This window comes from Ogataea parapolymorpha, chromosome IV (genome assembly GCF_000187245.1).
Source record: "Ogataea parapolymorpha DL-1 chromosome IV, whole genome shotgun sequence".
NCBI classification, from domain to species: Eukaryota; Fungi; Ascomycota; class Pichiomycetes; order Pichiales; family Pichiaceae; genus Ogataea; species Ogataea parapolymorpha.
In genome coordinates, this window is record NC_027863.1 from 1,158,686 (window position 1) to 1,184,057 (window position 25,372).

The window sequence follows — 25,372 nt, forward strand, 5'->3', positions numbered from 1 at the left end:
GTGATGGCCAAGAGTAGCGTTGCAACCCTTCTGCTGAGTTCGATGCTCGATCTGGACTTGAAATAGAACGCGCACCGGAACTCGTTTTCCCTCATGATGTCAGCCTTGATCAGATCATACAAATTTTTCCTGCTCAGTCCATATTCGTTAACTTTCATCAACAAAAAGCGGTCCTCTGTTTCTGTATAAAGTCGCTTCGAATTGTTGGGAGGATAAATTATGTTCATTTCTTGCAGTGGGGCATCATATTGTCCCACCTTCTCAGAAAGAATCTCCTGCTGCATCAAAACCTTCTGTATTTTTTTCTCTCCCTGTTCAATTTGGTTGACATATTTCTCCCAACCGTCAATTTCCTTGTAGCGTTGCCAGAAAACCTCACTGTAAGCCTTGACATCGTCAACGGATTTGGTTCGCAGATCTGCAGCGATGGCTGCGTAGCTTTTAGACCCATGTCTTGCACAGCTATGAACAAACGACAAGAAGTCTCTCTTGTTCCAATTTGCAAACCCTTGAGTTAGCAACTCTTCCTTCTGTTTCTGCTCTTCTTCAGTTAGTTCTTCAGCATTGTCTATCTTTTGTTGCTCTTCTTGCTGCCTTTGCTTGCTTTTCTCCATGCGCTCACGCTGATCAGTCTTTGTTTCGTCATCACTGGCCACAAACTCATCTTCGCTGTCTAAACCATCTAAAAGGGGAGCTTGGTAGCCGATCTTCTTTTTGTATGCAAGCTGCTCTTTCTCCAGCAAGTCTTTCAACTGAGGAGGGTAGAATTGGAAGTCTTGGATGTTATATTGCTTAGGTCCTTTATAGGGGGACGGACGACCGTTTTGCAACACATCCTTGTAATAGTTATCGATAGAGTACTGATGCTCTTTTCTCTGTCTTCTGCTTGGGTTCACCCACAAGTTTATAGTGGAATGCTCCTTTTTAGCAAAATTCTCTCCGTTCCATTCATAGGCCGAGGAGTCTGATGTGAAATTTTGTAAATCGTCTAACCCGAGCTTTGCGTACTTGTGATTCAGACTCTCTGTCTTTTGTTTTCCTTTATTCAAAATGGCCTCGATATCGGTATCTAAGCCTGCAGAGTTGACCTTGTTCTTGAAAACGTCCTCCGCACCATGTTGAATCATTCCGAGCAGATCATCCTTGGTGTTACCAATAGTCTGTGAAGTTGCCTTGTTATTAGCACGGCCCTGCTGGATCACCAGCTGATCCAGACGCAGCTTTTGTGCTGCTCTTTCCAAGACTTTCTCCTCTATAGCATTTTCAGTCACGAAACGGAACACCTTGACTTGCTTTTTCTGTCCAATTCTGTGAGCTCTGTCCATAGCCTGCAAATCCGCCTGAGGATTCCAGTCCGAATCGTAAAGAACAACAGCATCAGCCGTGGTCAAATTAATGCCCAAGCCACCAGCCCTTGTCGTCAGCAGAAAGATGAATTTGTCAGAACCTGGCTTGTTGAAATCATCAATCGACTGGATTCGCTCCTCGTGTGCAGTGGACCCGTCAATTCGACAATATTGGTAACCTCTAAGATAGCAGTAATCCTCCAGGATATCCAGCAATCTGCTCATTTGAGAGAAGATCAAGACCCTGGAACCTTCGCTTTGTAGCTTCTTAAGCAGCTTATCTAGCACGATCATCTTGCCACTGTTGTACACCAGATGCTCATCTGTTGTATAAGGTGGACCTGGTTCGGCACCTTCAAACAAATACGGATGGTTGCAACACTTACGCAACTGCATCACAATGTTGAGCAGCCTCGTCTTTCCTTCTCTCTTTCCGATAGCGCCATTGACAGCATCAATATCCTTTTCGAGCAAATTTCTATACCACTTGATTTGCATATCAGTCATGCCGACGTACACATTGGTCTCGATTTTCGGTAGCAAGGATTTTTCTACATCGCTCTTGACTCTTCGCAGAAGGAAAGGAGAAAGAACTTTGTGCAATTTTTGCACAACTTGATCCTGATCTTCTTCTCCCTGACTCTCGAACCATTCGTTGAACACCTCGTCGTCACCAAAAACATCTGGCAGTATAAAGTTCAAAAGCGCCCAAAGCTCGTGCAAATTGTTCTGCAATGGCGTGCCCGTTATTAAAAGTCTATGCTTGGAGTAGAATACACGAATGATTTGGGACAACGCGCTTTCTTCATTTTTGATTCTATGGGCTTCGTCAATAACGATGTATTCCCATCTAATTTTGCCCAGTTTCGATTTTTCTCTAATGACCATCTCAAAGGAGGTGATGCAGACGTCGAAATCAGCCTGCATCAGTTTATCATTTATCAGCTCTGCACGCTCTTCTTTCGTTCCTTGAAGAACAAGAACGTTAACTTCAGGCGTCCATCTAGCAAATTCTCGTCTCCAATTATCCAGAGTAGATTTGGGGACCACGACAATGAAGGGTCCGTCAATTCCCTTGTAATAGCGTAAAAAACCAAGAAACGAAATCGTTTGCAATGTTTTTCCCAGTCCCATCTCATCGGCAAGAATACCCGAAAGTCTGTTTTCATACAGCGATATGAGCCAGTTTAGGCCTTGAATTTGGTAATCCCGTAGTTTGCCCTGAATGTAGCTTGGAGATTCGGTCAGAACAGTAGTCTCTTCCTCGTATTCCTCGTCGTGGATCAGCTCTGCATCCTCTTCTTTCTCTGACTTGCGTCTTCGTCCCGAGGATGCCTTTTTGTTCGGTTTTCCGCTGCCCTTCTGCGAGTCAATCTGGCGAATCAAATTCATCAGTTGTTTGTCCTTGGACGCGTTCAAATCAATGAAGTGCCGGAACAAATGTGTAAGGTTCAATAGATACTTGAACCTTTTAGTGCTATCTTTGACATCTTTCAGCCGTTCTGTTTTGGCATCTTCCTGGAGGAAGTACCTCTTTTTTCGTTCTTCCAGAGTCTCCTTCTTGTCCGGCATCGTTTGTTTATTCGCCTACAAAGAACAACTCGACTTTTCACTTTTAATTTATTGCTTTCAGGCTGTGCACTTATTTTCACCATGCGACAGCCAACCGGGGAGCAGCTTGTTTTCCACCATTCCGTGTTTACGGAAACCTGTAAGATACCATATGGCAGGGTTACGTCTTATGGTCAGATTGCGCGTCGAATATACCGGCCGCAGAATGCTAGACAGGTGGGAATGTCGCTTAAAAACCTTACGACATACTCTCGGTTCTTTGATGATCCCGAGTTCCAGAATCTGCCCTGGTGGCGGGTCGTAAACTCCCAAGGGATGATTTCAAAACGCGAACGGGCGGAAGCAGTTAGGGAGCAGGCAAATCTCCTAAGAGGAGAAGGTGTGATAGTTTCTGAGCGTGGTGGTGAGTACTTTGTAGATCTCAATGAGTTCGGCTGGTTTGAGGATACCAGCGATGACGGCGAAAGCAGCGACGAGAGTGATAATTAGAGTTCCTAGAATTCAACTAAATACAAACTATATATTATTTAACCTCAATTTTCCTATCAGGACGACGCTGATAGTGCTTTTTGGGCATCTTTTTGGAGCCGTCTCTTTGACTACTGTCTTTAGAGTTGGAGGATTTGCGGCTGTTTCGGCGAATTTGACGAGGCTTATCGGCCTCCTGAGCCCGCTGGAGCTCCCTCTGCACACGTTCGCTTTCCTGGGCCCACCATTGCTCAAAGCGCTCCTCGTTCTGTATATCTTCGAAGGATCTCACCGGCTGAGGGTTCTGCTTCTCTTGAAGCATCTTCTCTTCCAGCAAAACACTCTCGAAAGATGGCACAGATGCAAGCACGGAAGTCTGGTCCACCAGGGTGTAAGGCTTTGAAGGAGTATCTGGAGGCGAAGCTCCCCATACATTGACATTGTTCATGATACTGGAGCCGGTCGGTGAAGACTGCTGCTGCTTGCCTCTCTTAATCCGCTCCCTTTGTGATAGTCGAGGCATATTCTTCGAGCTTGCCTTGACAACAGGGGGAGTGGGGCTGGTCGATTTGAATCCAGGAGTTCCAGGAGAACCATAGGATTCGGCTAGCGTTAAGAAACTTCCTGCACTGGTATTCGGGGTATCCTGATGAATGGTGACCGATGTGTGGCGAGAGCTGCTGGGCGAAACTGGTGGAGGCGAAGGCTTTTTCGTATTGCTGATTGAGCCGCTTTTCTGTATAGGAATCGGACTGGATACGGAGAAGCTAGACCTAACGGATGACTTTCTATTTGTAACCTGGACAAAATCATGATCTGTCTCGTCATCTGCAATGGCATTTTCATCAAATTCTTCAGTGCTTTGCGAAACCATTTTTTGAGAGTAAAGCACCTTGGACAAAGTGCGTGGTTTCGCCGTTGCACCAGGAATGTTGGCTTTCTTTTCCTCAAGGCGTCTTGCAGACGAACGTCTTCTACGCTCTGCCGAACTGACCTTCGGGACTGCTGTCTGGTCATCAAATACGGGTCTGGACACATCCCAAAGCAAAGGATGAATGAAATGCGCGTTGTAACTGTCTATGTCGTCAACCATCTCGCGAATGAGCTCAGGATTCTCCTTCAGATAGAGAGCAGGTGCCTCACGGTGGTGGTTTTTGAGGGTTGCAAACCATTTCATAGCATCATTGACAGTGTTCAAAAACGCACTCTCTTCTTCTTCGATCATCTCACCAAAACAGGGGTCAAGAAGGAGAACGTCCAAGTTATTGTACATGAACCACAAACAGTTGGCAAACAGTTTGGAAGCCTTCATGTTGTATGAGTGGCGGAGCAGGTATTGCACATTGTCCAAGCTGATGAAGTCCTTTATCAGTAGCTGGCAAATATCGCTCAGTTCGTCCAACATGAGTTGCTCAGCAGCATCCATGACATCCAGTGCGAAGTTAATAAACGATGTGACATCGACAATTTGTTCCACATCACCGAATAGCTCATCATATTCCACGCCATAGAAGTACTTCAGAATTACCCCAAACACGGTCGAGCTGATTTCAGGTATCGTGGCAGAGTCCATATTCCACCGACTGGAAAACACTGTTTCAAAATATGCACTCCTGGCAACTATGAGCGGCTTGAAAACAGTCACTTTGGTGTCTTGCAATTTAATCAGACAGTCGCCCTGTAAATTCTCCAAATCACTGCGCAAAGGGTTTGTACATTCAACGCGACCCATAGGAGAGACAATACGTAACATTTTGGCTATGTTCTCAAAAGCTGCTTTGCTCTCCTGCAAATGTTTGGGAGTTTTTCCCAACGGGTAGTCTGTCCACACGTCGAGGTACTGGTCAGTGTATAAAAAGTGTAGAGCCACAAGAACCGCACAGAGGGTGACATTCCCGGTGAATTTCAGATTTCCTGGGGTATTGGTGAGCACAACACCATTGCGCTCCAAACTGCCAGTTTGATGAATTAGGCCACGGAGAACTTCGCTTCGCAGCTCCAGGACTTCTCGATGCACGTCTATATCAACACCATCAACAGAGACTGTGTAGTCATAGTATTTTCCTTTTGCGAAATCCCTCATCGTCAACCAATAATCAATGTTCTCCGACTTCAGAATCTCGCGAACCATGTCATCATCGTTGATACTAGCTATCGTATCAATGCTCTCCTTCTCCTGTGTCCACCTGGAGTTTTTGAAATTGGCGACCATGTCATGTGATGGCGCTTTTAAATCCTCTTCAACGACTTGCTGCCTCAATAAAATCTCCTCTTCTCCAGCCTCCAAAACCTTGGTTTTATATACAAAGTTGGTCTTGAAGCTGGTGTCCAACGACAGATACGATTCATCCGCCTTGTTGACTATGACCCGACGCTGAACAGGCCGATCATCCTGGATTTCGCTCAATGGCGACAGACTATAGAAATCCTGGAGAATCGACGATTTGGCTAGCCTATGGGGTATAAGATCGGTATCGTCCCGAATAAATGCAAACCTGGAAAATAGAGGATCAGAAACCACCCTGACAACCTTATTGAGACCAACGATTTTGGAGAACTTGAACTTCTTCGATATGTAGCCATGTGAGGACTTGGAGTCCTTCACGATGGCACGCTTGATACGTTTATATGCAGAGCCATCTTGCACAGATATGATTATAGAGCCATCATTGCCCATGTCCACGTCTGTGCATCGCAAGTGCTCTTTTGAGGCCTTCCAGATGGTGGTGAAGCGAACACTTTTTTGGAACAAAGCATTATCTAAGCTTTTCACATCCATATTGAGCTGCATAATATCTCCATTATCGAGCAAAAGAAGACACGAGTCACATCCTTTCTGCGCCACCAATTTCGAGATTGACTTTCTTTGCGAAAGGACACGCGGACGGAAAGTGTTGAAAGACTTTGAGTCGATTTTATTGAGCAGCGGTGGTATCACTTTCGAATGGAAGCCGTTGAGATAAAAGTGCAGCTCGTTGGTGTTGTTCAGAACGACTGTGAAACTGTCCGCAGCATAGACATTCCTGATATCCCCATAGGTGAAAGTCAGTTTTCGTGGGTTAACTTGGATCAAACCAACGCCATTCTTGCCAGGCACTTTGTTTGCATTTCCAGAAGGACTAAATCCGAACTGACCAACGTTCAAACCCCAAAAATAAATCTCGTTTTTTGTGTAAACCAATGAGTGAAATTTCGAGCAACTGACTCCCAAAATCTGGCAATTTGTCTGCTTCTTCAGGTCTCCAGTGTTGACTAGCTTCGGAATAGACACGCAGGCCTCTGTTTGATGAGGGAGCAAGTCAACTTGATAGCCCAACTGACCGTAAGAGTTCAAGCCCCAAGTGTACACGTTGCCGTCCACAGTCAAACATATTGAGTGGTCATTGCTCACATCTGCAAACAAGACCCGCTCATTTTCAAAAGCAGGAATTCCAACAAAAGCGTCCTGTGGCTGTCCATTCCCCAATCCCAAACGACCACGGGTGCCCAGTCCCTTCACGAATATATTGGCCCGAGGTTCTGTGGTCAGAACAATTGAATGGTGTTTGGACATCTTGACGTCTCGAATTCTGGGAAATGAAATTCTCTCCGAAAGGCTCGGGTATATATCGCGGTCACCGTATTTATACTTGAGTCTTCTCATGTCCACAAGCACCAAATGGTCTGAATTTTCACCGACATCCTTCACTGAATCTATCATTACAATATTAGAACCTCCCCTGCTAAGCTGGAATGATTTTGCAGTGCTGTTCGTTCTGAACGACTGATCTCCCACAAACCTTTTCTCAAGATTGATCTCGCCAGTGCCATATTCGGCTTCCTCCACAATCCCTTTGATCTTTGGCCGTTGCAGTCTGCCAATACTCTCAGGCACCCACTTCAGCTTCCGGATGTCGATTTCGCTACTCAAGAGGTCTAAGGGCGTAAATCCTTCGCGATCCTTTGCTTGAAGTAAAGACTGCCTGGTAGAGATGAGAATTTGAGCAATGATAAAATTCTTGTAGAATATCGCATAATGCAAACAATTCCAGTGATTTTCAAGGTCTGTAATGGATATGTTCAGGTTGGGGTTTTTCAAAAGCTTTTCCAGCAAGTATCTTTTATTTGTCAAGCAAACGACATGTAGTAAAGTTCTCCCGTATATATCACGCTTCTCTAAGTCTTGTTTGGGAACGGTACTCAACGAATTCACGAACTTTTTTGGCAAGATGTGTGTGTCTCGGTTGGTTGAAGTGGGCCCAGGAGAAGGTGACTTTCCTCCCCGAGCAGAATTATCAGCTGCGGCAGTGAACTAGATGTTAGAGGGACGGTCGCAAAGCAAAGGCACAAGTACTTACCTTTAAAACATTTTGGGTTTGTCCTTGCACACAAATACAGTAGTTGATATAGGAATGGTAAGTTGCTAAAGAGACACACACAAGTTAAAGAAATTGATAACCCATATGTATTTTTTGCATTTTGAAGACAACACCCGTACACCATAAAGGGACGGTCGCAGTTGTCGATACAACTGTCTCAAACCAGCATCTCAATACAATGGTGAATCTCTTTCATAGTGCCGAAACATTGAACAAGTAGCCGAGTATTTTTGGCTATGGTTCTCTGGGAAAATGAATTTGTTGCATCCTCATGAATGTTAAGTACGGGTTGCGGACTGAAAAATATTTTATAATGTCGTTTTTCCTAAATCAGCCCCAGCTCAGCGGCCTGGAGGTGAACCCCGAGCGCATGAGGCTGGCCGAGCTTCACTATGATGCCATGAATACGACACTGAATACAATAAAGAAACAATGCCTAATCAAATGCGTTCCGGACGAGTATGGCGAGGCAGAATTGAATAAAGGTGAATCGTCCTGTACAGACCGGTGCGTAGCGAAGTTCATGCAAGCGAATCGGATCCTCGGAGAATACGCGCAAGCTGTGAGATTCAACGAGAGAGACTTACGACATTACGAAGAAATCAAGCGGAAACTGGCCAAAGATTAGTGAGTCTATGCAGTGCTTATATCGCGCATTTCGATGCTGGTGTCATCGAATAGCACGTCGTCGTCCACATCGAGATCGTCTTCAATGAGAAAGCTGTTGTCCGTGACCAACGGGTCTTCCTTTATCGGGTCGAACAGATCCAAATGATCGTAGGACCATCGGCAGAATTTATTGTTAATCGCGAGTTTTCCGGCAAGCTTCGTCGAGTAAAATGCGGCGATTGCAAGCGAACATCCAAAGGTGAGATCAAAGAAATAATGGTGCGTCAAGTACATCGTACTGAACCACAACCAGCACACATAGACGCACCACAAAGGTGTGAATCTGGGGAACAGATAGCATAGCCAGAGAGCGTCCAAGCTCGCGCAAGCAGAGTGCAGAGATGGCAATGCACCAAAGATTAATGGCGAATTTGTGAATGCTGAGGTGTACATGTCTATTCCCAGAATTTTGTCGATTCTTGCCAGCCCTCCGGGGCTCCCTTTCATTGAATAATTAGCTTTCTCCAGTCCATGCAACACTTTGTACCATGGAGGAGCACACGCAAATAAGAGGTTCTGGATTATAACTCCAACCAAGTTCATGTATCCAAAGGTGAAAGAGTACAGCCTAAGTGTTTTAGGTGGTGCAAATAAGAAGATCAATGCAGCAACCACAAACGGTAATGAAAAATGTAAAATTCCATAGGGAATCCAAGCCAGCACGTCTAAAAATGTGGAAGTGTAGGATGCAAGTAGCTGGGATAGGTTATCGCCGTAAAGAATCGTTTCCATGCCCGGTAGCACTTTCACTGTAATTGGTGGCCGAAGTTGCAGCGGGATGAATTTTGAAGAGAAAAAAAGGGCCACCCAACTTAGAACAGGCAGCCCATAGTTGAAAAACTGGGATGTGATGGGCACTATCACCAGAATTAGCAGAAGCACAGGGATCGCAAGTTTGACCAGAAACGGAACTTGAATAATGTAAAGCACAAATGCAAATACTATGAATATGATGGCATAATGGATGTATTGAATAGGATTCTTCTCTGACTCACGAATGGCCTTAAAGGTGACCATCGGATTCCAGTCATGATTTAGCAATGTGAGGGTAATCCCGGATTCTCTGGACCTTCGGTATTCTTGTATAAGTTTGTACAAGACCATAGCCAGGATGTTTAGGAATTCACGGAACAAGTAAAATAAATAATTTATCGTCCCGTCGGCAGGTCTGGGGATTAATTAGTCTTCTAAAAAGATAACACCACAATTAACTTCATGAATTTAGACTTGAAAGAAGAACCAGGGGAGAGCAACCCGATCATCTGTAAGTATCAGGCGTAATGATGCACTAACACACAGTTGCACCAAAGACTTATCAGTACGAAAAATTCCAATTGGATGTCTCTGATCTGGAAAGAGACCCTATTGCGCAATTTACCAAATGGTTTAAAGAAGCCAGCGAGGGTGGATCTACAGACCCGATCCCAGAGTCTGCCGTCCTCTCAACTGCCCAGCTGCCATCCGGCAGAGTTTCGTCTCGCGTGGTGCTCTTCAAGGAGCTAGACCACCGGGGATTCATTATCTACTCCAACTTCGATACCTCCAAGAAAAATAAGGATATTCGCAGCAATCCTCACGCAGCTCTCAACTTCTTCTGGAAGGATCTGCAAAGACAAGTGCGTGTTGAAGGTATTGTGGAATTTGTCGATTATGAAACGTCTTCACGTTATTTCAGCACTCGTCCTAGAGGCTCGAAGATCGGCGCGCATGCATCACCTCAATCCTCTGTAATCAAGGATAGAGATGAGCTCGAGGAAAAATACAAGGAGGCTGAGCAAAAGTTCTCCGAGGCCAAGGACGAGGAGATTCCCTGTCCTCCAAAATGGGGTGGTATTAGAATTGTTCCGCTGGAAATCGAATTCTGGCAAGGCAGAAAGAGCAGACTACACGATAGATTTACTTACACCCGTTCCTCGCCAGATGAACCTTGGGAGCTTTTGAGATTAGCACCTTAATACATTTAAATCGTCTATTTAGAGAGTTTCTCCGTGGCAGTAGCGAATTCTTGTCCCTGGATACGAGCGATCTTGAGCTCGAGCTCCGTTGGAGTTCTAGATCCATCAGCACCAGCAATGGTACCGGCACCCCAAGCGGAACCACCATGAACCTCGTTCAGGTTGGTGAGTTCAGGGAAGGCCTTGGCGTAGCCCAATGGCACGTAGATCATACCGTGGTGGGCAAAAGTGGACAGAGCGTTGACTGCAGTAACCTCGTTACCTCCACCAGTTCCAGTGGAAACGAAAACACCAGCAGTCTTGTGGTACAGAGCACCAGTGGCCCACAGTCCGCCGGTAGCATCAATGAAAGCCTTCAATTGAGATGGGAAGTTACCGTATCTAGTTGGAATACCAAAGATGATACCATCGTATTCCTTCAGAGCATCGACAGTGGCAGCTGGGAAGTCTGGTCTCTCCGGAGCGTGGAGCACCTTGAGGAGCTCAGGGCTGAGAGTCTCTGGAACTTGCAAGATGTCGGCGGTGGAGCCAACGGACTCGACACCTTTGGCGACTTCCTTGGCGAGAGTGGCAATGTGGTGGTAGAGAGAGTAAATAACAATTGCGATTTTAGCCATGATGAGATGATTTACTGGTTGAAAGACGGGTGAAATGCTGGCGACTTTATATCTCTGGGGTCCAGCTGCGCGAAATTTCCAAAAATTATCTCAGCACTGTGGCCCAAGGATCATGTAAGCATTACTAAAATAACGGTGAAATGCGCTAGAATTTTCTGTATGGCGCCGCGCACCTTAGTAAGCATTACAAACAATGGGTGGTTCAGACTAAAAATGGGGCTGGGGTTTACTAAGATTGTCTAAAGAGACGTCGCCCCTATAGCCGACCTATTCAGCCATATTTATTCGAAAAACAACCACAATTTGTGTTTGAAATTTTGCAGCATGGCCAAGTTTGCGATCATCACGTACTCCACATACGGCCACATCACCACACTGGCCAAAGAAGTTGCCAAGGGTATCGAGGCCGCTGGTGCTGAAGCAGAGGTGTTCAGAGTCCCAGAGACTTTACCCAAAGATGTGCTCGAGCTAATCCATGCCCCTGAAAAACCGGACGACATCCCTGAAATCAAGGCTGAGGATCTCACCAAGTATGATGGTTTTGTTTTTGGATTCCCAACCAGATACGGCGCAGCTCCTTCGCAAATCACCTCCTTGTTCGACTCCACCGGTGCCTTGTGGGCCACCGGTGCTCTGTACCATAAGCCAGCCGGATTCTTCACCTCCACCGGTACTGGTGGAGGCAAGGAGACGACCATCAGAAACACATTGAGTTTCCTGTCTCACCACGGTATGATCTACGTGCCATTGGGCTACGCCAAAGCCTTCCCAGAGATTACCAATGTGGAAGAGGTCCAAGGAAGCTCGCCTTGGGGTGCCGGTACCGTTGCTGGTAGTGATGGCAGCAGGGTACCAACTGCACTGGAGTTGAAGACAGCCTACATACAGGGTCAGGAATTTGCAGAGGTTGCCACCAAACTCGCTGCTCCACTTAAGACTGGTGCTACGGAGGTGTCCGCACCAGCAGGCGAGACCTCCGCATCTGCTCCTGCTGAGGAAAAGAAAGCATCGGCCACTGAGTCTGAAGACGCTAAAAAGCCAGAGACCAGTGCCTCTGCCGCAAAGTCGAGCGAGAAATCCGGCTGCTGTGTGATCGTTTAGAATATTAATATAATATAAACTCCTGCTACGTTTTCGCACACACCACTGTCTGCCTACCCACACGTCTAACCTTTGCATACTTGATGAGGAATTTATCCGTCTTTATTTTCTTAGTGTTAATTCTTGCCACAAACGGCTCGATATCCTCAAGCTTCCACTCTTTCTTTAGCTTAAACAGCTCCGAAATGCGCTCGACAGGGTTTTCACTCAGATCCGATTCCGCAAAGTATCTGATAAACCCATTTTCGGTAATGAAGTTCCCCTTAAGATACTCCAATTTGATGTCTGGATGATAGTTGAATGGCATTGTAAGTTTTAGATTGAGCGCAAAGTCGTCTTCCTTCATTTCCTGTGTGTTGTTTTTGAGCAGCAAAACGCCGTAGAGTCGCACAACTTTTTCATTGAGAAATGCCAGTTTTCCGTCTGATTCTTTGGTATATTTTGCAAGCACCGTTTGCGTAATCTCTGACGGGTACGACTCTTCCTGATGCTTTTCCACCACATCTGTAACCCACTGCTTATTGAGCGATTGTAGCCGCGTCATTATGTTCATCTCGTTGCCGGATTCCACCAGCTCTTCAATAATGGCTCTCAGTATGCTGCTGAGACAATCTCGCACAAGTTCTTCGTGTAGAACGTAGGCGTTTCCTTCTAGCTCGACGAGATTCAGCTCAGGACGCAGACGCGCAAATTCCTGCTCGGACATTGGAGAGTTTTCAAAGACGCTCTCCAAGGTGATTGGACCCTTCTTTGTCAGCTCTGACAGTTGTGTGAGAACTGATATTCCACGTAAATTTATGGTTGGCTCTGTAGGCGTTAATACAAGCTCATTTGAGAACCTCGCGTACGATGAGGCGTCACCATTATGCTCGCTGAGAAGTAGAACACAATTAGAGTGGTTTTTCTGCCGGATCTTGAAGGTTTTTGACGCAGTTACTAGCACTGGATAGTCTTTGGTGGATGCGGACTTCAAACGTAGTTCAGCCTTATTTTCTATTGCTTGCAAAATCTCAGAGTTCAGTTCGACAAGCTTTAAAGACTTGGTGCTCGTTAGCTGATGATCAGGCTCGAGGATCGAGTAGAGATCCATGCTGACTAAAAAAACGCGAACGCGAAAAATATACACATACCTATTACAATTTTTTTGGAATCTATTTATGCCTTTCTGGATTTTTGCTTGACGGATTCGGCTTGGGCGGCCTTCTGAGCTTTGGCAGCCTGGGCTTTCTTATTACCAGATCTGTAAGCCTGGACGTAGAAGCTGATGAAGAGGAATAGGTAAGAGGTCAACAGGAGGTATCCGCATGCAGCAGCAGTCTGGGTACCGTAGCAGTCACCCATGGATGGGAGGATACCGCCAAAGTAGTGGTATGCATAGAAAGAGTAGGTAGCAAAGTAAACAAAGACCAAATCGACCAAGAACTGAATGATCTGGAATCTGGTAACCCATTCTTTCCACCAGACTTTGATTCCACGGGCCGCGAGGAAGTAGTACCAGTACATCAGGACATGCACTGCCAAGTTCAAGGAGATTGGAACCCATTCAACAGAGGTGTGTCCGACCAGCTGAGTGTAGCAGAGCAGAGCTGTTGCTCCGTGGTGGTAGGTGTGGAGGAATCTCAACGGCTTTCTTCTGAGCACCAAGAAGACGGTATCGATAAGCTCCAAATATTTGGTAAGGTAGTTGAGGTAATACAAGGTCACGAGCTTGTGGGTGAAAGCACCCTCGGCACAGATAGACCAAAACAGCCCGTTGAAATAAATCATCGGGATTAACTGTTCCAGAAGGACGACCAGCAGAACAAAAGAAATGACAGTCAACAGAACGTTGTGGATCTGGAACAACCAGTTGAGTCTGATAGGCCTAATATTAAGCTTGTTCATTATGAACTGCCCACCAAAAATCACGGCGTAGTAAACAGCGATGACAGAGATGGCGTGAATCCAGTTCGACATAAATGTAACATTCTTGACGAATCTGAAGTCCTCTGCGGAATATCCGGCAACCTTGGCGAAGAAGTGATCGAAGATAGGCCACAGATAAACACCAAAAGGTCTCGAAATGGTCGGCTCTGCGTATTGGATGTAGGAAGGCAGCTCAAATGGAAGTCCCATACTGGAAAACAAAAATTCAGGGTTTTTTATTGGAGGTGTTTATTTTTTTTCAACTCCATGGAACACAGGTAGTCATCCGGAAGCACGTGACATGATTCACATGTGGGGACGGGCTAGTAGACTCGAGAAAAAAATAACACGGGTCGGCTCGGCATCTGCTCGGGAGGGTCGGAAGGTCGACGGGTTCGTGCACGGCTATTGCAGATTTTGCCTTTAATTACCTCACATAAGTGCGCGGCTTGATATGCTTGGAGATGAACATGCAGCATGGGGCTGAAACCGCGGGCGAGAATAGCTCAAACCCACGAACTGTTTTCCAGGAGTCAGGGCTCTGATCGCTTCTGGTGGCGGCGCTTGTAAGTGCGCTAACCAGGCAGCGATCAGAGAGTCGGCGCGGCTATTAGTAAACTCCAATATGCCGATAATGAGATTTTCTAAGCCGCACGATGTAGGTCTGATGTCTCGGTAAGGTAAAAATGAATATGCCGGGATTCAGATGAGGATATATATATTTAAGCAAAAAGAACACCGATTTACGCATTTGACATTCGAGGCCATCTTCAGGAGAAGCGGTAAAACATAAGTTTCCTATGGTTTGATGCCTGACAAGACAAACATGAACGCCCTTCCCATACTACCTCCAGCATCGTCTTTGATTCTGCCCAACCGGAGCTCTCACAATCAGTATCCGGCCACTCCGCCGCTGGTCAGTCTTCCTCCGCTCACAAGATACCACTACCCTAGTGCTTCAGACCAGAATGCGCTCCCGCCTCTTTTCAAGCTGAGCTTAGATTCTCCGCTACCTCTGCCAGGGGTATCACCCGTCGGATCCGAGTCTCCGCAGAATTCGTCCGAGTTTGCCACGCAAGCACACAGATCGCAGCGCAAACGGTCCTCGTCGTCTGGGGCCTCACAACCTCGTAAAAAAAGAGAATGTCCAGTATGCCACAACTATTTCAGCAACCTGACAACACATCGCGCGATCCACATCCAAAACTCCAAACCGTTCACCTGCCAGACCTGTTCGCGGTCGTTCAAGCGGCTGAACGACCTTCTGCGCCACGAAAAGTGCCATTTGTCAAAGCTTGGCGAATGGGAATTCCGGTGCCCGTTCTTCAACACCGATCCAAAGGACAAGTCAGAAAATTGCCACCACTCGGGCCACTTCACCAGATGCGACACATACAAAAACCACCTGAAGGCTATACATTTCAAATACCCGCCAAACACGCCCAAGAGCGAGCGCTCCAAGGTGAACGGGCTTTGCAGAGAGTGCGGCATGTACTTCAACAACGTGCAGGAGTGGCTTACAAACCACATCGAGACAAACCAGTGCACCAAGCAGACGCCCGCTAACACGAACTTTACGACATAATACATTAATAGACATTATATGGCACTCATGGAACATTACTCCTCTTTGTAATCGTCCGGGTTCAGCTGCCGCACAAACTCCACGTAGTCGGCAATGTACTCAGAACTAAACACGGCCGAATCCGAGCCTTCCATTTCGCTCGCATCGTCGAGACGGAGTCGGCAACCCGGCAGGCGGACTAGGATGGCGAGAATTATGAACGAGACCCCCGCAACGTAAACCGTTACCACTAGCGAGCTAACAAACTGGTGTAGCAGCTGGATGAAATGACGGTTGATCCAGCCTCCCTTTATTGATAGGCCACCCAGAGCGGCAACGTTCTTATCGGCAAAGAGGCCCACCAGCAGGTTCCCCACGATACCTCCAAAAAGATGAATTCCGATGTCCAGCGAATCGTCAATTTTGAGCCAATATTTGAGCCGGGTGCCGACGTTGCAAAGCACACCACTTAGTAAACCAACCACAAAACTCGACCAAAAATTTATGTATGCAGTGCATGGGGTGATCGCTGTCAGCCCTGCTATGCAGCCGGAACACAGCCCCACAGCCGAGATCCGTCCATTTCTATGATACAAGTAATCCAGCCCCATCCAGCTAAGCCCGCCGACAGCCATGCTTGTCACGGTGTTGGACAAAATAACACCAGTGAGTGCGTTCACGGTGTACAGCGCGCCACAGTTGAAGCCCAGCCATCCGATGGCAATGAATATCGTTCCGCAAATGACCATGCCTAGGTTACTTGACCTATACTCGACAAGACTGGCCTCGTTCCTGTACCCCAAAAACCACGAATAAACGAGCGCTGTAGTTCCAGAGACAATGTGGACGGCGTTTCCTCCTGCAAAGTCCAAAACATCTAATTTTCTGTGCAGCCATCCGTTAGGGTTCCACACCCAGTATGCTATAGGACAATATATGAGGAACATCCACGGTATGAGAAATATAAATGCAGGTTTTAGTCGTCCGCGTTCGCACAAGCACCCCATAGCTATCACAGCAGTGATGCTTGCAAACAGCCCGTTGTAAACCGCATAAACCAGCCCAAAGACTTGGGTCGCATCGTTTTTGTATCTATGATTTGGGTAAACCACTAGAGCATCCATATCTTTCAAACCAACGTGTGCAAAATTGCTGAGATAGCCCGATTTGCCTGTATCCGAGAAACTCAGTGTGTACCCAAAACACAACCAAAGGATCATGACTTCCAGCGTGACCAGTAGCGGGAAACTCAGCTGCTGAAATGCAGCCTTACGCTGAGTCAGTCCAGAATAAAACAGCGCCATTCCAAGTACCAGAAAAAGCAGAAGACTGGAGTTGAAGAGTGTGAATAGCGAGTTCAACGCTATCCCTACTTCCACTTCTCCGTTTTCCATTAGTCAAATATCTCAAAAAAAAATATAGTGATAATATAGTGAGTGATCTTGTGATGTCAAATAATTTTTTTCCCAAAAAAATGGTTCCTAGCAGGATCGAACTGCTGATCCCCGCGTTATTAGCACGATGCCTTAACCAACTGGGCCAAGGAACCTGGAACAATTAACAAAACAGAATAACCTTTTTTGTGCCAGTCACGAAAGACCCCTCACTCCTTGTTTTTTTACCGGGCCTATTGTTATGAGAGGCTGGAATTCCGGGGAACAATAAAGAAAAATCCAATGAAGTAACGTTGCGTATCTCCATCTTCTCAAAGGGCTCTGTCGAACAATCTTGAGCGCAAATTTTGTATTTCGAACGTATTAAATTTCCAGCTTTAGAAAGGATCAATAATCAATCGCGCGTTGTTTTGTCTGCACACTTAGCTCCACTTAACTTCCAGTCATACAGCGGATGATTAAAAAGTCTTGTTAGACAATCACATAGGTAAACGTCACGACCATGAACGCGCCTCCGCACTATGACTCCCATGAGCACGATGGCACTTGCCGACCCCCTAAGTACACGCCAGCAGTCCACCATGTCTCTTTGAACTTCCTGTACCAGGAAAAAACCAGGGGAAAAAGGAGATTTGCCTCCTACGAGCCTGTCATTTTTGAAATAAATTCAACACAGGTGAACATTTACGACATTCACCCCTTGTACAGAAAATACGCCAACTTCTACCTAGACAAGCTTCGTCCTGAATATATTGATCCAGAACTAAACATCAAACTGGAGCCCTTGGGATCTGACGTGGGAGATGTATATTCTCGGGAAAACGGGCGTGTCGACCCTTCAGGTGCCAGACAGATCTTTCGCAGACTGTCTGCTAGCAGAAGGGAGAAGCCTGTGATTCTCTCTGATGCTCAGCTGGCATCCAAAAATTGCGATAGAATACACCAGTTGCTACTGCATCGCCCTGATTTTGGTAAGCTGACCTCAGTGGATAAAGATGAGACGGACAAAACACTGCACCTTGTCAAAAGAGCAAAGCTATTTACTTTCTCTTTACAGGAGCTGATAGATTTTGGCAATGCTGCAGACTATCCCTACAAACCGTTCACTCTTCGTCTTTTATTCCCGCAGGACCAGTTCCTCTTAACCTCATACAATTCTGCAACATTTGTGGGAATATACTACAAGCTCAATATTGCCAGGGAGCTATCGCTTGATCTCGATATGCGTGCTGAGATGCCGATCGACCACTCTGTGCCCCATAGAAGGCCTTCAGGCAGAGCAAGTCGGTCTGGCAGCGTTGCAACAAATGAGTCGTCGGTCGTTAGCGTTGACAGCTGCGATGATGATGATGAGTCTCTTTTCTCGGAGCCCCTTGACCTAGAAGCTACAAATGCTTCGGAACCTCCTTCTCAAAAAGATGCTAATAATTCAAAGCAGCCAGTCAACAGTGCAAGGAAAGATATCGAGCGATACAAAGAGTTAGTGTACACAATTAGATGCATCAAAATATTCAAGAGTTCAAATTAGTTATTCGTTTGATCCCCGATACAATATTCGAAGGCCGACGTCAGTGACCCAAGGTCTATGCTTCCTTGTATGCTTTTCAGTTCTTCATATGTCGTTTTTAGCAACTCAAGATGTTTGTTGGGTCCGTCCAAAAATAACACATCCAGCGAAAGATCTGTTTCCAGCACGAAAGTGGTTTCTTTTGCAGTACTCGAGATCTTTTGCAATGTATCTTTATATTTATCTAAATTGAGAACTTTGCTAACACTAAGTCGAATATTAGGATATTTTTTCATCCACAGCTTAAACTGGTCGTAGGAACCACTATAGCTATGTAGAGTCACCAAGCCGGATGATTTCATGATTTTTTGGACGCTCTCAAGTAGCTTGCCATGACACCCAACGCAATGAATGCTCACAGGCCTGTTTTTTGCTTGTGCCATCCGTAGGAAAGCCTCAAATATTATGATTTGATGGTTCATTGACACTCGACAAGGACTCAGTCCAGAACCTTCCCGAGGTCCCATGAATCCAGAATGGGGGACACGAAACACTTTATCCAATCCAATTTCACCAATCGCACCACCTGCTTCCAAGTACTGTTCGATGGTCTCTATGTGATCTTTAAGGTAGATAGGCATAGGAAGATTTGTCAAGAGCTCCCGTGACGGGGCAGGATTGAGGATTTGGTGATAGTGGTTTCGTTTCTCTTCTTCTGTGTTGACCGGGACAACAGAAAATAAATGTGAGTACCATGGATGGACGCCATAAGAGGGAAATACAGCGGGAACCTCCATAGCTAATTGGCGAACAAAATGCAGATCTATGTGATTCGTGGACATCAAGTTCACCAAAGGCTTGTCTATGTGGGACAATGCGCGATAAATCACATCTTTAAATCTTTCAAATGTTTCCTCGTTGATTGAAGGCGATAGATGGCAATGGCCGTCATGATAACGGCCGCTTTCCGAATAATAATTCATTTGACATTATATATTGAATCTAATTAATTTTTAAGCTCTGCTCGCGAAATGTATTCCCCGAGAATATCGACGAACATCTCTGCACGGGCTTTAGCGTCAACCAAGTCTGTGCACACAAGTTCCACATCCAAGATCTTTGGCTGTTGGGTTTCCTGGTAGGGCTCAAAATCAAAGTCATCTTCGGGCTCAGCCGCGGAAGTTTGGAAGCTAGTGTTGATTTTGAAACGTTCAGCATTCCTTGGTGGTGCAATAATTTCCTCAAAGAGCGGATCGATCAAGTCAGATGGCGCATAAAGAGGCTTGCCGTACGCCTTTTGCTCAGCTTTCAACACCAAGTTGAGGATCTCCTCCTTCGCAATATTGTCTGGTAAGATGTATTGATGAGTGATTTTGACTGGCTCTTTCTTTGGCGTCTCTATCTTCGCAGGAGCTTTTTCTGGGGAGGCAGCAGGACGAAGCTCAATGTTTGACAGATCAAGATGCGACTTCGAATCCAAGTAGGCCGCTATCTTTGAGTTGTTAGAGGAATCGATTTGGCCCAAATATGCCTTCACGTCACCTCTCAATATCCGCCCCTTGGGCCCCGTGGCTGCAATTTTCGACAGTGCTTCGTCTCTAGATATTCCGTTCAGCTCCAGCAGAAGCTCCACCGATGGTAAAAACACCTGGTTAGGATCTGCATTACCAGATGAAACAGGAGAAGTGCTAGTTTTCTTCCCTTGAGCAGGCTCAACTGGTTGGGATGGCTGTGCTGGTTCGGGCGTCTTTGCTGCCTCTTTCTTTGGTTCTTGCTTCTTCTCTTCCACTTCTGGGAACTCGAGTTCAGCCAAGTTATCACCAACCTCTGCTAGAAATGCAATTGGAGTCCCCACCTTGATTTCCTTTTCTCCCTCCTGTTTGAGGATCTTGGCCATGACACCGTCGTCCTGAGCCTCGACAGCAATATTGGCCTTATCGGTTTCCACCTCGAGTAAGACGTCGCCTGCATCAAACTTATCGCCTTCCTTCACTTTCCAAGAAACAATGCCTCCTTCTTCCATTGTGGGGGACATTGCAGGCATGTCTAATGGCGTGACTCCAAGGTTGAGGGGAGTACGATGGAACGCTGTGGTGTTAATACACTCTGGGGAGTTTACTTACCTCTTATGCTAGTAACCAGCAGCTCGACCCGTGGTTTATACAATCTCAGTGACGTTCTCAACATTGTACAACGAAGGCTAGAGAACAAAATTACCGTTATAATTATCAATACTGAACTTCATGCCGGGCATGAAAAATCCGCCTGCCATGGGGTCGCCGTCGCGTCGACCTGCAGAACACAGCCATCAAAAAAATTATAATTCTTTGGTGAAAAAAAAACTTTCAACCATGGCTAAGAGAAAGGTTAAGCGATCTGTTGAGCAGAGGCAGGTCAAGCGTCAAAAGGACGAGGATGCCAAGCTTGCCTCTGGTGTCTTCAAGGACTATGACCAAGAGTCGGATGTGTCTTTCGACGAGGATGAAGAACAGGACTATGAGCTCCGTCCTAGACAGTTCAAGGAGGATCAGGAGCTTGAGGAACGTTTGCCTGTCAAGATGCCAGACGGAACGTTCAAGAGAGTTTTGAAGCAAAAAGAGATGGCATCAGAAGAGTCATCGGAGTCTGAGGAGATGGAACCAGAACAGCACAGCTCCGAGGAATCTGAATCTGAATCTGACCAAGAGTTGACTCCACAGGAAAAATTGATCAAGACCAAGGAGGAGATTGCACGTATTGCAGAACAAATCATGGAAGATCCAGAGGAGCATGTGAAGCTTCTGGCCAGATTGCGAAGGATGGCCAACTCGAAGAATCCTAACACGTCCAAGCTCTCTCTTCTTGCTGCTGTTCCGATATTCAAGAGTATTGCCCCAGCATACCGTATACGGCCACTCACAGAAATCGAAAAGAAACAAAAGGTCAGCAAGGATGTGGCCAAGCTGCGATACTTTGAAGAAACACTTGTTTTTGAGTACAAACATTACGTTGATCTGTTGACTCAAAAAGCGAGGGTGGTTTCCACCACACCAAAAGCCACCGAACTGGACAAGCAATTGGGTATCCTGGCCAATAACGCAGCATGTGAATTAGCTTTAGCTTTGCGATTTTTCAACTATAGAAAGGAACTTTTTCAAATAGTGGTCAAAAGGGCTGTCAGAAAGCCTGCTTCCGAGTCTGAGTTCAAGGTATATGAGAGAAGTATTCAGACCATGGAAGAACTCTTCAAGGAGGATGCTGACCACGGAGACATCTCGGTAGATCTGGCAATTCTCTTGAACCGCGCCATTCGCACGAGGGAATACAAGGTTGACGAGAGTGTTGTGAACGTATTTCTGGCATTGAGCATTTTGGATGACTACGATCCAAATTCTACCGAGGAAGAAAAAAAGCTAAAACTTAAGAAGAAAGACAGAGTGCATCTGTCGAAAAAGGAGCGCAAACAACGCAAAGAACGCAAGCAGATTGAAAAAGAGCTAAGAGCAGCCGAGCAAGCCGTGAGTGCCGAAGAAAGAGAAAGAAATCAAGCACAGGTACTGAAGATTTTAGTTACGCTATACCTTGAGATCCTCAGAGCCAGACCTGAGAAACTAATGGCTCCTGTTCTGGAAGGTCTTGCTAAGTATGGACATCAAGTCAATATTGATCTTATTGGCGACTTCCTCCAGATCCTGCGCGAGATCTGTGAGAACTTGCTCCAGGACATCAACGAAGAAGGCAACTTTTCTAGCACGAGTATCCGACAGGTCCTGCTCGCAATCGTCACGTCCTTCTCGCTAACCGCAAACCTGCCAACCAAACGAATGTCTGTGGATTTAAACAAGTTCGTGCAGTATCTGTACACGCTGTTGCCAACGCTTGCGCTCGATCCAGATATGGAGTTTTCGCATAAGACGCTTCGTCTGGTCGACCCTCTCGCCACAACACAATATCGTCCAAACGTTAACATAGCCACCAAATCAGAGCTGCTTCTGAGGTGTTTAGACTATGTGTTTTTCAACTCCAGATCAGGCTCAGGAAAAAGATCTATAGCATTCACCAAACGCATTTATTCTCTTCTACTACAGGCCCCAGAGAAGACTGGTATTGCAGGTCTCAAATTTGTGGACAAGCTGATGGCCAGATACGAGGACATTAAAGGACTCTATACAACAGAAGACCGCATTCAAAATGGAGTTTACCATGCCGAGCAAGATAATATTGAACTTGCAAACGCTGATGTTGCCGTCATCTGGGAAAACGTGCTTCTCGAGTCTCACTATTGTCCAGCATTGGCCGCTGGTGTCAAAGCACTGATGAAGAGAGCTAAATAAATAGATCAAATCTGAACCTTCGAAGGCTCGCCAACTTCAAAAACCTCAACATGCTGATCGCTCTTCAGTCCACGATTATTGGAAAATTCGACAGTGCCCAGATCGTAAGACACGCCCTCATCCTCAAATAAAAACCCGACATCGTTCTGTTTCTCGGGATCGAAAACTCCTGACTGCTTGTAGTCGTAATGCTGATGATTGTGGAACCAGTTCGTTTTCTTCGTTGGAACAGACGTGGATATAATCGGAGTCATCACACGTATAGGCTTATTTCCGGCAGAGTGCGTATGGACGTACTTTCCGTTCTCAGGTTTCTTCGAAATACCCCCAGCTTGCAAAACAGAAGAGTGGGAGTTGCGGCGCTGATGCGGAGGGATGTACTTGTCGTACGTTGTTGTACTTGTTATGTTCGAACCGAACGACGAGAAGTTGCTGGAGAAAGTCGTTGTCAAAGAGGTGTTCCTGGAATTATGCCGCTCTGCATTGTCAGTCAAAGAGACTTCACCAAGTTGCTTTGACAAAAAGCCCAGTTGTCCACTCAGCACAGAAGGATAGTTCGAAACTTCTTTTTTCGCATTGGACCATTTGCGAGCATTCTTTGAAGGTCTTGATTTATGCTCGCCATCTTCAAAGAGAAACAAATCATCATCACCACTGGTTTTCTCATCTTCCGACTCAAACACATTTTCCTCAACTTCAGATTTCGGAGATTGCCGCAGATTTGGTGGAATGTACTTACCCGAATGGCTCACAAAGCTTCGAGGTCTGGCTCCACCCGTAGACTTTGCAGATGTCGAGAAATTATCGCCTTGGCTATTTGGAGTGACAGGTGTCCGTCCCAAAGACTTGCATCCCCTATAGTAAGTATCAGAGCTTCTTCTAGACTTATAGTGTGCTTTCCTAGACCTGTGGTTGTCCTTGGCATGATAGTTCCTGTGCTTTCTTTTCTTCCAGGCTCTGTTCTTCTGGTTGGGGTTGCGCCGATAAAATCTGCCGTTGTCCGAAGCCGTTCGTTGTTGAGTGTGTTTAGGTTTCTGTGCCTTTTCCATATAATGATTGAAAACAGTCTTTGGAGTAAAGAAGTCAGCACGCCTAAATGAATCATCCAGATAATGATTATTGTGAGCATCATGTTGAATGTTTACCCTCTTGTTTATCCGACCATTATGAGACTTGTGCCGGACATTCCGCATGCTTGGGATCTTAAGCGGCTTCCGTGGATGACCTGCCTTGTGCTTAGGTCTAGGAACTGACAACTGTTTGTTGCTAGCCTTTGCAGCAGCCTCCTTCTGGTTCTCCTTGTCTGAAGTCCTGTCAGTAGTCTCTTCTTCTGTAGGCTTCTCTTCAATAACTCCAGATTCTTCCTCTTCAAACTCAAAGTCACACGTGAGATGCTCGACCTTAAGCAAAGAATCCTTCATAGTTTCTAGATCGCGGTTTTCAGGATCAATAGTCAAACTTGATCTCAAAACTGAAAATAAATCGTAACTCATTGCTGGAAATATGTCAAACAAAGTCTCCCTGTTTGCCGCGAAATGCAGGAACAAGCGGTCCTTGGAGCTTGCTGAGTTGAAAGGCGATTTGCCGAAGACAATGTTTAACAAACAAATTCCCAATGACCATATGTCCACTTTGTCCGCGCTGTATGTATCAATATCCTTATGGTCCAACAGCTCTGGGGCCATGTACCTTTCGGAACCAACATCAAAATCGGTACAGTATTTCTCGTCTGTGGCCAAGCCAAAATCTGTGAGCTTGATGGACCAATCTTCGCAGATCAAAATGTTCTCGGGTTTTATGTCTCGGTGATAAACTCCCATGCTATGACAGTACTCCACAGCACTCAAGAGCTGCAACGAAACATCAACCACGTCTCTAGTGCACGCTGGAGCAACTCCCATTTGAATTGAATCATGCAAGTCTCCGCGTGAAGCGTATTCGAGCACAATGTAGCTATCGAAACAATCCAGCAACTCGGTGATGTTGGGATGGCCCGAAACCCGTTTCAACATATTAATTTCCTTCTGTGTTTCCTTCAAAACTACCGATTTGCTGACTGTCTTTTCATCCTCCTCTTCCGCGAAGGTGAAATCGCTAATACATGTGGTGTTGTATTTTAGTGCCACGAGCCTATCATGTTCTTTGACGTCTTTTGCTAGCGAAACAATTCCAAAAGAGCCTTCACTGATATCTCTGACCTTCAAATACCGATCGTTCAACAATCCGCCGTCGACGTATGCCTTGTAATCGAAACTCATTGTAACCGTAAACCCAATAATCCTGACCGATCAAATAGTGAAATGCAATAAATATCCCATAAACAGCGGCGTAGCGGAAAAGGCGGCAGTATCAGTAGCTTTGGCTCTGATTTATGAAAACCTGTTGTTATCTAAGTTGTAATCAACCTTGTCGTTGTCAGACAAATGTTACTATCTGAACGCTTTTATACTCAAAGGTAATGAGCGTTTTTGCTGAGATTGAACTTTGCGATCACAATTCCACAGTACAAGTATAGCTGTTATCTGTCTGTTTTGCCAGTTTGTCACACTTTTAACTCAGTTTTCATAAGGAATCAAAGCTACCGAATTGTTTAATTTGGAACT

The 25,372-nt window shown here is 45.9% G+C and overlaps 14 protein-coding genes and 1 non-coding gene across 15 annotated transcripts; 6 read left to right on the forward strand and 9 right to left on the reverse strand.

Annotated features, from left to right (window-relative positions):
- Positions 1-3,441: 3,441 nt before the first annotated feature.
- On the reverse strand, positions 3,442-7,479 carry HPODL_03691 (BTB/POZ domain-containing protein 1; the record flags this gene model as incomplete). Its single annotated transcript, XM_014080018.1, has 1 exon — positions 3,442-7,479. One exon carries the CDS (start codon positions 7,477-7,479, stop codon positions 3,442-3,444), a length of 4,038 nt encoding a protein of 1,345 aa, XP_013935493.1.
- A 578-nt stretch (positions 7,480-8,057) lies between these two features.
- On the forward strand, positions 8,058-8,372 carry HPODL_05218 (uncharacterized protein; the record flags this gene model as incomplete). Its single annotated transcript, XM_014080019.1, has 1 exon — positions 8,058-8,372. The coding sequence occupies one exon, from the start codon at positions 8,058-8,060 to the stop codon at positions 8,370-8,372; it is 315 nt and encodes a 104-aa protein (XP_013935494.1).
- Positions 8,373-8,377: 5 nt separating this feature from the next.
- Positions 8,378-9,517, reverse strand: HPODL_03692 (Inositol phosphorylceramide synthase catalytic subunit AUR1; the record flags this gene model as incomplete). Its single annotated transcript, XM_014080020.1, has 1 exon — positions 8,378-9,517. The coding sequence occupies one exon, from the start codon at positions 9,515-9,517 to the stop codon at positions 8,378-8,380; it is 1,140 nt and encodes a 379-aa protein (XP_013935495.1).
- A 111-nt stretch (positions 9,518-9,628) lies between these two features.
- HPODL_03693 (Pyridoxamine 5'-phosphate oxidase) lies at positions 9,629-10,368 on the forward strand (the record flags this gene model as incomplete). Its single annotated transcript, XM_014080021.1, has 2 exons — positions 9,629-9,677; positions 9,713-10,368. 2 exons carry the CDS (start codon positions 9,629-9,631, stop codon positions 10,366-10,368), a joined length of 705 nt encoding a protein of 234 aa, XP_013935496.1.
- A 14-nt stretch (positions 10,369-10,382) lies between these two features.
- HPODL_03694 (Protoplast secreted protein 2) lies at positions 10,383-10,985 on the reverse strand (the record flags this gene model as incomplete). Its single annotated transcript, XM_014080022.1, has 1 exon — positions 10,383-10,985. The coding sequence occupies one exon, from the start codon at positions 10,983-10,985 to the stop codon at positions 10,383-10,385; it is 603 nt and encodes a 200-aa protein (XP_013935497.1).
- A 324-nt stretch (positions 10,986-11,309) lies between these two features.
- On the forward strand, positions 11,310-12,086 carry HPODL_03695 (uncharacterized protein; the record flags this gene model as incomplete). The annotated part of the gene is made up of 1 exon (XM_014080023.1): positions 11,310-12,086. One exon carries the CDS (start codon positions 11,310-11,312, stop codon positions 12,084-12,086), a length of 777 nt encoding a protein of 258 aa, XP_013935498.1.
- A 25-nt stretch (positions 12,087-12,111) lies between these two features.
- On the reverse strand, positions 12,112-13,176 carry HPODL_03696 (uncharacterized protein; the record flags this gene model as incomplete). Its single annotated transcript, XM_014080024.1, has 1 exon — positions 12,112-13,176. The coding sequence occupies one exon, from the start codon at positions 13,174-13,176 to the stop codon at positions 12,112-12,114; it is 1,065 nt and encodes a 354-aa protein (XP_013935499.1).
- A 65-nt stretch (positions 13,177-13,241) lies between these two features.
- Positions 13,242-14,201, reverse strand: HPODL_03697 (Elongation of fatty acids protein 3; the record flags this gene model as incomplete). The annotated part of the gene is made up of 1 exon (XM_014080025.1): positions 13,242-14,201. The coding sequence occupies one exon, from the start codon at positions 14,199-14,201 to the stop codon at positions 13,242-13,244; it is 960 nt and encodes a 319-aa protein (XP_013935500.1).
- A 598-nt stretch (positions 14,202-14,799) lies between these two features.
- Positions 14,800-15,576, forward strand: HPODL_03698 (Zinc finger protein STP1; the record flags this gene model as incomplete). Its single annotated transcript, XM_014080026.1, has 1 exon — positions 14,800-15,576. The coding sequence occupies one exon, from the start codon at positions 14,800-14,802 to the stop codon at positions 15,574-15,576; it is 777 nt and encodes a 258-aa protein (XP_013935501.1).
- Positions 15,577-15,611: 35 nt separating this feature from the next.
- HPODL_03699 (Ammonium permease) lies at positions 15,612-16,949 on the reverse strand (the record flags this gene model as incomplete). Its single annotated transcript, XM_014080027.1, has 1 exon — positions 15,612-16,949. One exon carries the CDS (start codon positions 16,947-16,949, stop codon positions 15,612-15,614), a length of 1,338 nt encoding a protein of 445 aa, XP_013935502.1.
- An 81-nt stretch (positions 16,950-17,030) lies between these two features.
- HPODL_05424 lies at positions 17,031-17,104 on the reverse strand. Its single transcript has one exon. It is a non-coding gene; the product is annotated as a tRNA-Ile (tRNA).
- A 347-nt stretch (positions 17,105-17,451) lies between these two features.
- On the forward strand, positions 17,452-18,477 carry HPODL_03700 (uncharacterized protein; the record flags this gene model as incomplete). Its single annotated transcript, XM_014080028.1, has 1 exon — positions 17,452-18,477. The coding sequence occupies one exon, from the start codon at positions 17,452-17,454 to the stop codon at positions 18,475-18,477; it is 1,026 nt and encodes a 341-aa protein (XP_013935503.1).
- Positions 18,478-19,462: 985 nt separating this feature from the next.
- HPODL_03701 (Dihydrolipoamide dehydrogenase (E3)-binding protein (E3BP)) lies at positions 19,463-20,643 on the reverse strand (the record flags this gene model as incomplete). Its single annotated transcript, XM_014080029.1, has 2 exons — positions 19,463-20,544; positions 20,580-20,643. The coding sequence occupies 2 exons, from the start codon at positions 20,641-20,643 to the stop codon at positions 19,463-19,465; spliced, it is 1,146 nt and encodes a 381-aa protein (XP_013935504.1).
- A 164-nt stretch (positions 20,644-20,807) lies between these two features.
- HPODL_03702 (Protein involved in the nuclear export of pre-ribosomes) lies at positions 20,808-22,769 on the forward strand (the record flags this gene model as incomplete). Its single annotated transcript, XM_014080030.1, has 1 exon — positions 20,808-22,769. One exon carries the CDS (start codon positions 20,808-20,810, stop codon positions 22,767-22,769), a length of 1,962 nt encoding a protein of 653 aa, XP_013935505.1.
- Positions 22,770-22,774: 5 nt separating this feature from the next.
- Positions 22,775-25,027, reverse strand: HPODL_03703 (uncharacterized protein; the record flags this gene model as incomplete). The annotated part of the gene is made up of 1 exon (XM_014080031.1): positions 22,775-25,027. One exon carries the CDS (start codon positions 25,025-25,027, stop codon positions 22,775-22,777), a length of 2,253 nt encoding a protein of 750 aa, XP_013935506.1.
- Positions 25,028-25,372: the final 345 nt, after the last annotated feature.